The sequence below is a fragment of the Bos javanicus genome, chromosome 5 (assembly GCF_032452875.1).
Source record: "Bos javanicus breed banteng chromosome 5, ARS-OSU_banteng_1.0, whole genome shotgun sequence".
Classification (NCBI taxonomy): Eukaryota; Metazoa; Chordata; class Mammalia; order Artiodactyla; family Bovidae; genus Bos; species Bos javanicus.
The window spans coordinates 29,211,456-29,226,408 of record NC_083872.1 but is presented as its reverse complement, the minus strand read 5'-3'; the positions used below and the strand labels follow the sequence as shown (position 1 = coordinate 29,226,408).

Genomic DNA, 14,953 nt, shown 5'->3' with positions numbered 1-14,953 from the left:
AGTCACAGATTCAGATTTAGAAAGGACCTTAAAAGTCCAATCCTCCCAGCCTAACATTCAGAGGACTGGAATAAATAAATAAATAAAAATAAAAATTAGCCTGCTGGGGAGACAGCTGACTCCCTTGAGGCTGAGAACCAGTCTTAGGAACATAATACAATTAGAAATGTCCCCCTCCAAAGAAAAATACAGACATCCAGTAATCAGTCACTAAAAAAGTATTTCGGCCTAATATGTCAAGCTGTCCAGGTCAATTTTAAATAAGGTCATTTGACTTTAATTTTCCAATTTCAAAATTTTCAATTTCTTTCAAATCAAAAGAAATCAAGACCATTTGGCAGGTTGATTTTAATGAACAACAACAAAAATCTCTGTATAAAAACATTTAAACTTTATCAAATGCTTAAAAATACACACACACACACACACACAGATCCAAATCCAATACAGAATCTTTTGAACATTATTGTTTTTCACCTCAGCATAACATGTAGAGGGATTTCTGGATAAAACTTTACATGTGAAAAAAGGACCCACAGTCTTACACATGCACACACACAAGCGCACACAATTACAATCAGAAGAACTAAAGTTTATGGGAAAAATGTGAATGGGGTGGGGATGAATTGTAAAGCTTATATAAAAGAACGCTACATGAGTAAGAGAACTTCCTATCCCAAGACAAGAGGCAGAGGGGAAAGAGAAAGCAGAGGTTAGTCTAACTCATTAATAAATAGTTTGAGGTCATTCAAGAATAGTGAATGTGGGGAATAACAGATAGTCCCTGGTTTTCACTGCCTTAAATTCTGTGAATCTGACAACTAATGATGCTTTGAAAGTGTCTGTGTTTTCATTTTTTGTAGCTCTTGATTGGTTCGTCGTTATTTAGGTGTGGTTTGTCCCTTTGGGTGTTACTCTGTCAATTCTTGCTCACTGTTACGTGTGATTCACCAGGGGAGCCACAGTAAGAAATGATGGCACGCACAGAGGACTGTGAGGGGGCAGTCACAGCAGTGAACACGAGCCAGCCCGCCTGGGTCTGCGCTTCATGTCACTATCTACCAGCTGCCTGTTACTCAGCAAGCTCCTCAGCCGCTCTGTGTCTCCATTTCCTTATCTTCAATTAGGGATCATCATTACCTACTTCATATGGGGTTATTAAGAGGATTTAAACAAGATAATCCATTTAAAGAACTTATCACACTGCCTGGCACAACTAAATGTGCAATAAATGTTAGCCAAAATTACTATTCGTCATTGAATTAGGGGGGAATTAAAAGAAGAATTTTGTTCTTTCTCCACATTTCTCTTCTTTGATAAAGTTTTCACAGGCAAAAAAGATTGAGGATCTAGTCTTATGGAATATAGATGTTTGCTTTTATGTTAGAAAAAAAAATTACATGGGCTGCATACCACAAAATTTAACATCTTTCCATTAAACTCACACAATTCTCATCATCATTATGCCCTACACACACACCCTAAATGATGTGGAGTTTCTATTGATATTCAACAACAACAGAATCCAGAAATGTTAACTAAGAAACAGTTGCAGAAATGCATGTCAGGCAGAAATCCATGTGTGCCCCAACATAGATGGCTGGGGTTCTGCCTATGCCTCTGACTCCCCCACTTAGACAGGTCAGGTTGCTACAGCCGTTCAAATCTCCATTTGTGATCCCCTCCAAGAGGAGAATTTCCCATAGGTGAACGAAGCAGCAGCCACATCTACTTCAGTATGATATGATAGCTATCATTGGTTTCTGCTGTAAGAAAAAGAAAAAAGAATCATCTTTAGTCACCTCCAAAACACTATGGTTTTTCCAGTGGTCATGTATGGATGTGAGAGTTGGACTGTGAAGAAGGCTGAGTGCCGAAGAATTGATGCTTTTGAACTGTGGTGTTGGAGAAGACTCTTGAGAGTCCCTTGGACTGCAAGGAGATCCAACCAGTCCATTCTGAAGGATATCAGCCCTGGGATTTCTTTGGAAGGAATGATGCTAAAGCTGAAACTCCAGTACTTTGGCCACCTCATGCGAAGAGTTGACTCATTGGAAAAGACTCTGATGCTGGGAGGGATTGGGGGCAAGAGGAGAAGGGGATGACAGAGGATGAGATGGCTGGATGGCATCACTGACTCGATGGATGTGAGTCTGAGTGAACTCCGGGAGTTGGTGATGGACAGGGAGGCCTGGTGTGCTGCGATTCTTGGGGTTGCAAAGAGTCGGACACGACTGAGTGACTGAACTGACTGAACTGAAGGTTCTTTAGAGAAAGAAAAAACAGGAGGACAAAGTGTAGTATACTTATTAATTATCACAGAATACATGTAACAAATATACACTAGAAAAACAACATTTTGCCTCAATTTCATCACTTGTCCATGGAAGGTAAAAGTTGATGGCAGAAAGTCACACTTTGTCTACTCTGACAATGGCAAGAAGCCAATTCATATAAAGAAATAATCTCCAATAATGTCACATTCTTTATCTCAAATATGGTGGTTCATATTTTCCCTCTCTCCTCAAAGAATTACTATTTTAAAAAATGCTCAGACTCCTTCGAAAAAGGCATTTATCTTACTTTTTATTACCTTTCATTGTGTCCAGAATAAAACAGGCTTCTTCCTGAAAGTTCTGTATCATCTGAAAAAACAAGGAAATTTTGCTGGTTATTAAAAACCTTGGTTTGCTGTATTTATTTTGCCTATGTGGATTTTCATTATACTAGATATAAATGAAAAACAATCCTTTGCTTTGTTTTCTCTCCTGTTTAGTTTTCAAAAGCTTTAAAAGCTAAACACTCTGAAACAGCTTTCTTAAAGTTCGAGAATGCATTTTCCTGGGTTAACCCCGGGACTTTCCAAGGGGCACATAGATCCAGACAGGCCCATATGGGAGGAATTAAACATCTATGTCTGTTCTCTCCTAAAACCACCTGAGAACCTCTTGTTTTCCTTTCTCACTTCCCTTTTCAAACGCCTTTTCCCCATTTTATAAAGTAAAGGCAAGAGTTTCACCTCCTGAGATCTTATGGAGATGTACTGCCCTAGGCTATAAAAGCCTTCAGCATGCAAAAGTGTAATTGCAAATGAGAACTAGAATGACTGGGTGATATAGTCCTGGAGCCATGAAGTTTTCAATTCTTTCACCAGACTTGAAGAGTGACATAACCACAAATTGTCAAGTGACAGATGATTCAAAAAAATTTTTGATACCATCACTATGTAATTTCTGGCACATAACCCAGAAGTTAAAAAAAAAAATCCAGCAATGCTATTATAGCAAACTTCATCCATTCCTATCTATCAATTTATGTGAATCAGATTCCACAGTATTTCTTATCTAGGGGAAAAAAAACAGGATGGAATTGATGTTGAACTCTATTCCATTCTAGCAATCAATAGGCAGTATTTATCTATAAATTAATTGTGTCTGGGAGAATGGGTAAGGAATCAGTTAATCTCATCCATCTCATTAATATATGCACTTTCATTGTGTTTATTTATTTTTGGCCAAGTTACATGACTTGTGGTCCCTGGACCAGGGATTGAACCAGGCCTTGGCAGTGAAAGCCTGGAATCCTAACCATGAGGTCACCAGGGAACTACCTAGATGTACTTTTAATAAGTTTTTTCTTAATGTTTAACAATTACTTATCAAAATATATAATACATTTATGTTGTTTTAATCAATTGTACAATTATGGCGATAATTCTATCCAGAACAGATAATTTTAAATTTTCACTGAAACAAGTTTTTGTTTCAAAGAAATACAGTAGGAAAAACTAATAAAAGATATTCAAGCATAAAAGTAGACTATGGTAAGATGAAATTCTATGGGGAAAGTGAATGAAAATATCAGCTTAAGAAAACAAAGAAATGATACAAATATTCTGTTAAAAAAGTATATTCATGTATTTTTTTAAACAGATGACAGTGGTATTAAATTACTCTTGCATTCAGGTTACATGAAACATAGTTAGAAAAGTGAAGCAATCATTTCATTTTTATATGTCCTATAATACTCCCCAAAATGGGCACTTTTTTTGCCACTATTTAAATTTAAAACAAAAACTATTAAGTCAATCTAAAAATGTACAAGGGGATACGCCGTTTTTAAAAAATTATCTTAGGAGGTAAACAAACAAAAATGTTTGAAAACGTCTTGTCTTGGAAAACAGAGCATGCTGCCCCCATGGAACAGCTCCTGCTCCCATCATATGCGCAGACAGATCACTGTCATCTGGTGATTCAGCTGTGCTAGCAATCTACCTCATCGCTAATGAGCACATGGATGCCTGTTGGCCCCTGCTTGTAGATCTGGCTGATCTGGCAAGGGGAAATGCTGAAAAGCTGAGCAATTTTTTCTGTCAGTTCAACAGCTGTCAGTTCTTCTAGGTAGATGGCATGGTAAACTGCAAGAGGGAGAAAGCAAAGACAGTCAGCACAGAGTTTCTCTGCTCTTAAAGGCAATCTGATCACTACAAAGGCCCACTTTTTCTAAAGGATGCAGAAGCAGACTGCCTGAATGGAAATCCCAGCTCAATCACTTGCTAGCTGTGCGACCTAGGGCAAGTTACTTAACATCCCTAAGCCTCATTTTCCTCACCTAAATGTTGGGGAAGAACAATAAAATCTATTGCAACAAGGAGACACCAGTCGTAAAAATTAAAACCTGTAAAAGTGCTGAGAATAGTGCCTGGTGTACATTAGGAACTCAATAAACATTAGAGCAATTACCATTACTTTTAGCAAATACTGACTCTGCTGCCTGATAAATTCCCATCACACACGTTCGTAAGTCATCTCTTCGTTTTTCTTCATATCTGTCCTGGCCTGTCCAGAACAACCTACCGAAGAAAGTACCATTTGAGTCTCCATCCTCATGCTTCTGCTGATTCTGCTGCTGTTGCTGCTGCTCCCTTAGCTGCAAGGATTCCTGACAAACATAAATGGTTAGCCTTGGGCGCACCATCCTAAGGAGGAGAAAAAAAAAAACTATTAGTCACATTTCTCATGGTGAGCACATTTTACAGAAGAACCTTTGTGTCTACATTAATACTATACAGCACAGGTTGAAAACTGGCAGCCCTTGGACCAGTGTAGCTCATTTGCTATGAATTATTACTCCTCACTGGGGTGTGTGTGTGTGTCTAACTGAATTCATTCCGACAGAAGGCATCATCAACCTCTGAATCTTTGGTTTTCCTTGAAAAATCCAAGGTCCTCATTCTTCAAAACAAAATCCAATCAGCTGTCCCACAGGCATGGTTCACATGCATTCTTCAGTACATCCTAGGGTTGACTGTCACTCATTTACACGTGGCCTCTGTAGTCATTGAGTTTGTAACCTCTGATGTAAAGGTTAGAAGGATTCAGTATGTGTGAGCCACTGTTTTTTAAGGTTCAAAGATATACCTTTTACTTAAGAGCACCAATGCCACAGACTGCTGCTGCTGCTAAGTCGCTTCAGTCGTGTCCGACTCTGTGCGACCCCATAGACAGCAGCCCACCAGGCTCCACCGTCCCTGGGATTCTCCAGGCACAGACTAGAAAATCTCATTTCCCTCATGACTGTCTCCTAGTCAGCTTTAGCCTTTCTGTTCTTTCTTCATAGGCAACCATACTGAATCACCTCTTGCTCTGATCACCTTATTCCTTCCTACTTCTAAATGCTCTGAAAATAATACATTTAAAAATGAATGATCCATTCTTTTTTGCCTAGTAATCAACCCTTGAATTTCACCTCTTTGCTTAAAAGTTTCCAACTTGATTTAATATCTTTAATAATAAACAAAAATACTTCATAATCTTAGTTCATTATTTAGTCACTGATTTGGTTCTATGGCACTGACCTGTATTTTTTTCCCATCAATATTACTACTGCTGCTGCTAGGTAACTTCAGTCGTGTCTGACTCTGTGCGACCCTATAGACGGCAGCCCACCAGGCTCCCCTGTCCCTGGGATTCTCCAGGCAAGAACACTGGAGTGGGTTGCCATTTCCTTCTCCAATGCATGAAAGTGAAAAGTGAAAGTGAAGTCGCTCAGTCGTGTCTGACCCTTCTCGACCCCATGGACTGCAGCCTACCAGGCTCCTCCATCCATGGGATTTTCCAGGCAAAAGTGCTGGAGTGGGGTGCCAATATTACTACTACCTACTTTAAATTGTAAATCCCAAACAGAGACTTGAAATTAAGCAGACATTAATCACTCTGCTTAATTACTCTCAGGCATTACTCTTACTCTGTATTAAGCAGACATTCCATGAATTCCTGCCAAAACCTAAGAATGATCTCTTCTCTAGTAAAACTGAGTTCAGGACCTTTGTACCTGCTGTTTCTTCTGCATAAAACCCTCTTCCCTTATGACTCCAAAGCTTCCATCCTTCTCATAACTCAGTTTAAATATCCCCTCTGAAGAAAGGTCTTCCCTGACTATATTCTGAGTACTCTACAAGCTACAACTTTGTTTTTATTTGTTTATTTTTCTTTAAAACACTTATTACTATTCAAAATACTTATTGTATATCATCTTTATCTCTCTCTCTCCAGAAAGCTCATCGATGTATCACCAAAGCCTAATGGCTCATAATAGGGACAATGAATATTTAATTAAATGAAAAAAACTACCTGGAAATGAAAAATGAAATATCGTGAGGAATTTCTTGGATCAAGTACAGGAAAAGATAATTTTCATCTTTATTTGGCACACAGCTGGAATTCAAATAGAATGTTTTGACAAGATGTATTTAGCTGCACAAAGAGTACTGTGAAGAGTCCCTGAATCCAAATCCATTTGGAATCCGACCCCACTGATATTTTAACACTAATTACATACCGGCCTTTTAATGCATTAAAAAGTCTGATTCCATCTGCAGGGCCACAGATTTGAATCACATCATCTCTAGTTAGTTTCAATAAATCTGCTCCTGGAATAAATATAAGCAAATGGGTGATAAAGGCAAAGATTCTCTTCGTTAATGACTTTTAAAATGGACTCTTACAAGGATACCTCATTACCAGTAAGCTATAGTCATAATCTCTTGCATGGTATATAAAGCCTTCCATGACCTGGCCTCTGCATCCTCTCCCTTCTCAATTCCGACCCAATTAACTTACTCATTCAACCCTATGCTTTCATTATACTGACCATGCCTAATAAGTAAGTTGTTCCTCCTGCCTAAAATATTCTTCTGCTGTCTGACTAACAGATTCCTCCTCAGCCCTCAAAATTTACCTCACGCATCACACATGTTTCCTAACTCCAGACGCTTCTCCAAATGCTTCACTTTGTCTACATTTATCTAATGCATCACAACTATTTGTTTTCCTTATTTCAAGGTTTTATTTTGATTTGGATTTTCTTTGATACTAGATGGTGACTGAACAGGAACTATGCCTTATCTATTTATATATTCCTACCATACGTGGTACTACGGAGATGATGCTAAATAAAAGTGAAAAGTGCAAAGAAAATATAGTAATATCAGGGGGGGAATTTCAGACTACCTGCAATGCTCCTTGATAAAATACTGTATGGATAATATATTTTAAAGGTATTGTATAGAATAAATATTTCTAAATGAGTTTAAGAGGGTTTTCTTTTTGAGTATTTCACAGCACAGTTGCAGCTGGTGAGAAAATCTGAAGAGTTCAATGGAATTCATTTAATCAGAAAAATGCATTAAGAGCCGCCTCTTCCTCCCCCAATAACACAGGAATATCAGGAATTCCTAAAGTATAAAAGAAATCCCATGCTGGCAAAACAAAGGACAAGCAAATTTAACCTGAGAAGTTTGTAAAAAGCCTCGTGAACGTGGAGAAACGGTTTCGATGCAACCACTGCTGAGCCTCCTGAGGTGTGGTTGTTGGCAAGAGGTTCTGAAAAAGGGAAAGTATTTTTTTTGGTTACTAAACAGACTCAACTTTAAAAAGGTAAACATTACAACAGCCAAATACACCCACATTCAGACGGAGTTTGCTCGGAAGCTGTTTATACGTCAGGTTTTCTTTCTCTAACCATGCAAGATATCCATGAAATTCCATCTTTATCCTCCCCACTAGACCGAAAGTTCCTTAAATACAGCACAGTATCTGGTTCTTAGTCAAAATTTAATGTTTGCTTAGTTTTCTTAGTGAAAGAATGAATAATACTCTCTAAAAGTTGGGAATTTCTACTGAATCACACAGTCACCAAAGTATTATTAGACATGGCCAGTAACTGACATTTAACTTTGGACTTACATCTGTGACTGGAGGGGGTGGCTCTGGCTGGTGGTTTGGTGAACCATTTCTAAAGAAACATTTAAAATGAAAGGATGAGTCCATGAAACGTAGTAGGGTTTGTCATCTCACTCTGCATCATTGTAAGTCTTAAAGGTAGAGATTTACAGGAATTTGTACTATCTCATAAAACATTCTTAACTCTTGGATCCAACATTTCTATCATCTATTATTTTAGCATAAAGACTTTGGGGTGGGGAGCAGTAGAAACTATGTCATTTTTTATTATTGAAGAAATTGAAAAAAAAAAATCCAGTAAGTTGGGACTGATTAAATTATGGCATAAACAATACTAACATAAGTTTATTAGACCATAAACTAAAAATATCAAAATATAAAAGTAATCAATATATTACTACTATGTGAAGCATATAAATATACACAAATAGATTCAAGAAAAATTAGAATAAAAAGTATACAATAAAATGTCATCATATACTTTTATACTTAATAATAAGTATATTTTTAAAGTATATATATTTTTTAAGTATATATTTTTAAGTAAGTTTATTAAGTAATAAACACTTAATAATTACTTTTTTAAAAGCTTCAAAAATTAGTGCTAATTTGTTATCCAAGGGCTATCTCCACACCCTTGAGTTTTCCCTACACTTCTTTTTCTCAGTAGTTTGTCCCTCTTCCCTAATGCTTACTTCTTTTATGGGAGAAAAATTAGAGCCTAATATTGAACTACATGACAAAGAGAAAATTTTAGAACTCTTAAGTTTTGCATAATATTTTAAATTCTCTATAAGTATAATCCATAGGGTGGTAACAGATTTTTCTTTCAAAAAATAACTTTCTCTATTTAAAAATGTTGGCCTTTGCTGCAAAATTCAAATTTAGTAATCAACTTATCTTAGGGCCTTAGTTATCTATCTACTCCTTCTGCAACTGCTATCTAGTTTTAATTGTTAGTTGCATTTTGAATATTTTAGCTAACTGTCCCCGCCTTTTTTTGGCTGTGCTGCACAGCCTGGGGATCCTAGTTCCCTGCCAGGGACTGAACCCGTGCCCCCTGCAGTGCAAGTGTGGAGTCCCGACCACTGGACCACCAGGGAATTCTCTAAGTTATCTTAATTAAATACTTTCAGAAGCAGCATGAACCCAGAGCCTAAACAAACTCAAAAGCAAACATTACAATCAAGCTAGTCACACATTTCACAACCTATTTCAAATTTCAATATGGCCTATGTAGAAAATGTGTTGAATGCTGGGACTATAAGACAACTTTTTTTTAACTGGAGTAGGCATCTATGCCAACTTTCAATTATCTGTGATAATAAAGACAATAAGGCAAGACTAAATAAATCCCATAGATAATTCCAAAACTTCATTTGCGCTCTCACCTTTACCTTCTTCTCCCAATTATCAAAGATTTATAATAAACTAGGTGTTAGGACCATTTTTAAATAAGTAACCAAACAGATTTTAGTGTCTGTACAACTGTGTTTCAGTTCCCAATGACCATGCTATAATCAGGAAGTGAAATAACCTCAAGATAAACAGTAAGAGGAAGAAGGGAAAAGTCCAGAAAATCAGTCCGCAAATCACTAAACACTGACCATAATGCTATTTTCTAAGAGTGGAGAGAAGGGAATTCCCTGGAGGTCCAGAGGCCTGGGTTCAATCTCTGGTTGAGGAACTTAAATCCTGTAAGTCTTGTGGCATGACCAATAAATAAATAAAATAATGGGGTGGGGTGGGGGAAGGCCACATAAAACTTAGTCTCTTTTGAATAATAATAATAATAATCCAAACCTCAGTTAATATATAATTCCATCAAAGACTGACCAAATAGAAGTTCTTACTGATTTGCAAAGATTTTGCTTATGGAGACATAATGAAATAATATATTTTTAGGACAAACACAAGCTAATTGCACTTTCTAGACTTACCCTTCACCAAGAGAAAAACTGCTATGGGAACTGTTGAAGCCAGGTGATGGGGAATTATTGACATATGTGATCTCAGGCCATGGAGAACACTAAAAACAAAGGCAATTTAGATGCAGAAAGTACATGACTCTAGAGTTCCACCAAAACACTGTTACTTAAATAGCCCATCTTTTTTTTTTTTCGGATTCCCAGGTGGTACAGTGGTAAAGAATACACCTATCAATGCAGGAGACGCAAGAGAGTGCAGGTTCAATTCCTGGGTTGGGAAGATACTCTGGAGGAGGAGACGGCAACCCACTCCAGTATTCTTTTTTTTTTTTTTTTAATTCAACTACATGTTTTTTTTTAATTTATTTATTTTAATTGGAGGCTAATTACTTTACAATATTGTATTGGTTTTGTCATACACTCCAGTATTCCTGCCTGGAAAATTCCATGGACAGAGGAGCCTGGCGGGCTACAGTCTATGGGGTTGAAAAGAGTTGGATGAGACTAAGCATGCTCACACACATGCGCACACACACAGAGTTGATTTACAATGTGATAATAGTTTCAGATGTACAGCAAAGTGAATCAGTTATACATATACCATATATCTACTCTTTTTTTAGATTCTTTTCCCATATAGGCCATTAAAGAGTATTGAGTAAGTTCTCTGTGCTATATAGTAGGTCCTTATCGGTTATCTATTTTATATATAGTAGTATGTATAAGTCTGGAGAAGGGCATGGCAACCCACTCTGGTGTTCTTGCCTGGAGACTCCCCATGGACTGGTGGGCTACAGTCCATGGGTCACAAAGAGTCAGACACGACTGAGCGACTAAGTACAGCACAGCACAGTGTGTATATGTCAATCCCAGTCTCCCAATTTATCCTTCCCTTCCTGATCCTGATCCCCTGGTAACATAAGTTTGTTTTCTACATCTGTAACTATTTCTGTTTTGTAGATAAATTCATTTGTCGAATAGCACACCTTTTTTTTTTGGCCATACTGTGCGGCATGTAGGATCTTAGTTCTCCAATCAGGTATTGAACCTGTCCCCCCGAATCAGGAGCATGGAGTCTTAACCACTGAACTGGCAGAGAAGTCCCTCAAAAGCACATCTTGATTAGTAAATCTTAATTCCTCATAAGTCCTCACAACTAAGAGGACAAATAAGTTTTGATCAGACTAGAAGTGATGTTTCTTCTATTTTTTTTTAATTGAAATATAACTGACATATCTATAATATTAGTTTAGGTATACAACGTAATGATAATATGTATACAACTGACCCTTGAGCAATATAGGTGTTAGGGGCACCATCTCCTTTTCCACAGTCAAAAACCTGGGTATAACTTGATAGTCAGTCCTCTGCATCTGCACCCTGTATTCAACTGCAAACCATGTAGTACTGTAGCCCACAGCTGTGTGCTGTCACGTTTGACTCTTCACAACCCGATGGACTGTAGCCTGCCAGGCTCCTCTGTCCATGGAATTTTCTAGGCAAGAATACTGGAGTGGGTAGTCATTTCCTCCTCCAGGGGAATCTTCCCGACCCAGGGATCGAACCCAAGTCTCTTGCGTCAGCAGAGGGATTCTTTACTACTGTGCCACCAGAGAACCCTTAATATTAATACATATTTAGCAGGGAAAAAAAAACTATGTATAAATAGACCCATGCAGTTCAAACCTGTGTTATTCAAGGGTTAATAGTACATTACAAAATAATTGGCTATTTCTTTTAAGAGTAAAAAGTACTGATTGAAACTGTCACCCAAAGAAATCCTTTTACCTCTGTGAGTATAGTCGTCTCATAGGAAGGTTGGTATTTCTCCTTCTCATGAGGTGTTCGTTTCTCCATTTTCTCCCTATCTGTTTTTTGTTTTCGGTCTGCACCTTTGGGCTGAAAGGAGAAATACTCCATTTTAAATTCAAGTACTCACACTTCGATTCAACATTACTTCTACAAACTTAGAATAATCACTTGTGAGACAAAAAGGTATATACAATGAGGTAAAGACAAGATCCATCATTAAATCTAAGTCTGAAAATGGGATATTTAAATGTGTAATGGAATTGAAGGCAAGTACGAGATCTATAGCTTCGGACATGGAAAAATCTCTAAAGCACATAGTTATGAAAAAAGCAAGCTTCAAAACAATTCATACAATACAATTCTGTTTATGTTTCAAAGAAAGGAAAATACGTGTATATCTATGTACATGTGTACATAAGAGCACAGAAGTGAATTAGAATACATATGAAATTATTGACACTGGTTACCTCTGGGGAGAGGTTGGGGGGGTCAGGGTAAGAGTGGTACAGGGGGACTTCATGTCATGCTCCAAATACTTTCATGTTAATGAATCTTGCAATGAGAAGGTATTTATCCATATGATATCCCTACAATCCCTTTTCCAAGTTCCCCTTCTCCCACCATCCCTATTTAAACTTCTTTACTGGGCAGCTCAGTACTTATTTCAGTAACTCCAATTTAGGCTGGGCTTTCATAGTTTTTGAAAAGAGACAAGCTGACTTTCTCACTTGGTGACTAATGTTGCAAATGAAAGACAAGGAAAAAAAGTCCAAGGACCAGCGCAAAGCCCAGGAATACCTTGAAGACTTTGATCTGGCAGCTGGCTGAGTGTAAGTGCTCAGTATACTCCCCGTTCTCATTCTCCTTGAAGGTATCAATTTGTACTCGAAATGGCACTCCCTTCTCACCACCATGTTTCCTCATGGTGAACTCTGTGCTAATACAATGCACCTGAAAAGAATATACCATCCAGCCAGGTTTCAGTACTATTAGGAGCCAAACCAGTCAGCAACATTTTAGGGCAACAGCAAAACCTTTAAACACCTACAAAAAAACCTTACACTCTCTTTCTGATCATGAAGAATTTATACTCTCATGAGGAAATGAGGAAAACTTCAATGATTTACAAATGCAAACAAAGTAATTGTACAGGTCTAATGTTAACAAAAAGCTGCTCTGAGGAATTCATTAATTATTTCAGAAAAGACAGAGTTAACATAGAAGAGAAATGGTTTCTGTTAATGAAACTTTCCTGAAATTTATGGTAGATTTTAGAAAACAGAGGCACCATCCATGCTGGGAGAATAGTAAATATGAAAGCTCATGAGCAATGGGAAGAAAACTGTTTGCTAGGCTACTGCATAAAGTCCAAGATCTTGACAAATCTTCATAGTGGAGCCCTGGTTGACCAAATACCTGCCTGGGTAAGTTATTAACTTATCTAAGACTCAAGGAATATTCTTACTCCACAGGATTCTTGTTGAAAGTCTTAAAATCATGGGTAAAAAGTGTTAACACAATGACTATCTGATGAGAAGCACTCAATAAACTACTGGCTATCATTATTACAAATATGAGTTTTCAGGCAGTCTACCCAAAGGACATAATCAGATATGCAAATCAGATTCTAATTATGAAGATGTTCAAAATAACTTCTTTGGTAGTACTGAAAAATGAGGATAATCTCAATGCTAGACAACTGTTAGGCAAGTTTATCTCAAGAATAAAATATTATGCATGCATTAGCAAGTATTTTTGAGAGAAACAAATAAATAAATTGGGGAAATTAGAAGAGCAACTCAGAAACTCCTCTTTGCTTTCACATGTTGAGAAGTCTGCATTTGTTTAGGGGTTTACAGGTTGCAACCCTGGAAAGATTTCAAATTTAATACATTTTTATCCTTTAAGGACCAAACTGGTGGTAAGGTATCCTTTTCAAAACTGGAGCCCTGTCCACAGTGTCTTACCTGAATCCTTTGCAAAACTGGAGCCCTGTCCACAGCGTCTTACCTGAATAAACACAGACGTCCTTTTCGCAGGGTCCCACAGGAACTCCACTGTGTTTAGTTGGTTTGGGTTAGCCCTAGGATCGATTATACCCACAGACATTGGGATATCTGAGAAATAAATGGTGATCATTGAACAATTCTGGGTGCCACTGGGTTTAAACAAGAAAGCACCGATTCTTCTATCATTGGTCCTGAATTACCAAGACTTCTGTGTATACACCCTCAACTTTTTTTTTTGCCAAAAAAGAGTTCAATTAGAGCTAAAATTGACCTAAGTACTTTCCTTCTGAGCATCTTTTTTCCACTTTAAAAAGTTTTTAAAATAAGACAATTTATGAGTAGTTTCCTTTTAATTTGCCAGAATTCTACTTAAAGATAAATTTAGTTTACGCACTGGGTTTAGTGTCATGAAAAATTTAATTTACAATCTGCTTCACTTACAGTTTTAAGGGCAATGTTACTGCTAGAGAAAAACTAAGAGGATTGTTATAGAAGGATAAAGCAGAGTGTCCGAATAAAGACAGAAAACACTGCATCACAAATATAAGTGGGTAAATTTAACATAACAGCTGACTCATGAAGTCATCAAAGAATCCTATAATAGGATGACACAACTTATATTCAAGAGGGGAGGAAAATGAATGGCCTTTAGAACTTTCTGTTCCATATGGCATGTATTTAAATATTATTCCCTGACTGCTATTAATAATTCAAATTGAGGGATAAGGCCAGCTAATATTTGTTATTATAACTGTGCTATAACTTCTCTACTGTTTTAATATCAATGATTCAAACAAGAAAGCATTACGTGGGTCCCACTCCACACTATCAGCTGTGTTGGATTTATCCTAAAGTCAGTTTATCAAATGGATATCAAGATACCTGTAGGAGAACCAGTGTTTTCTCAGATAAAATTAGTAATACTTATGTCTGTTTAGCAACTATGTTTACCAATAGGAGA

The 14,953-nt window shown here is 37.3% G+C and overlaps 1 protein-coding gene across 5 annotated transcripts in view; it reads right to left on the bottom strand.

The window, feature by feature from the left end:
• Positions 1–329: 329 nt before the first annotated feature.
• The window catches only part of TFCP2 (transcription factor CP2), a 53,230-nt gene continuing 38,606 nt past the window's right edge, over positions 330–14,953 (bottom strand). Inside the window, exons 5-15 of one of the 5 annotated variants that reach the window (XM_061416071.1) lie at positions 13,994–14,100; positions 12,782–12,934; positions 11,960–12,070; positions 10,184–10,272; positions 8,247–8,295; positions 7,790–7,883; positions 6,841–6,931; positions 4,857–4,978; positions 4,275–4,417; positions 2,594–2,645; positions 330–1,763 (exon numbers count right to left, since the gene is read on the bottom strand). In XM_061416071.1, the coding sequence (XP_061272055.1) occupies positions 1,729–1,763; positions 2,594–2,645; positions 4,275–4,417; positions 4,857–4,978; positions 6,841–6,931; positions 7,790–7,883; positions 8,247–8,295; positions 10,184–10,272; positions 11,960–12,070; positions 12,782–12,934; positions 13,994–14,100 (1,046 nt within the window). In that variant the 3' untranslated portion in view covers positions 330–1,728. Of the gene's footprint in view, positions 1,767–2,593; positions 2,646–4,274; positions 4,418–4,856; positions 4,979–6,840; positions 6,932–7,789; positions 7,884–8,246; positions 8,296–10,183; positions 10,273–11,959; positions 12,071–12,781; positions 12,935–13,993; positions 14,101–14,953 lie in introns of all 5 variants that reach the window. The other 4 variants (XM_061416072.1, XM_061416070.1, XM_061416074.1 and 1 more) reach the window with 4 other exon arrangements.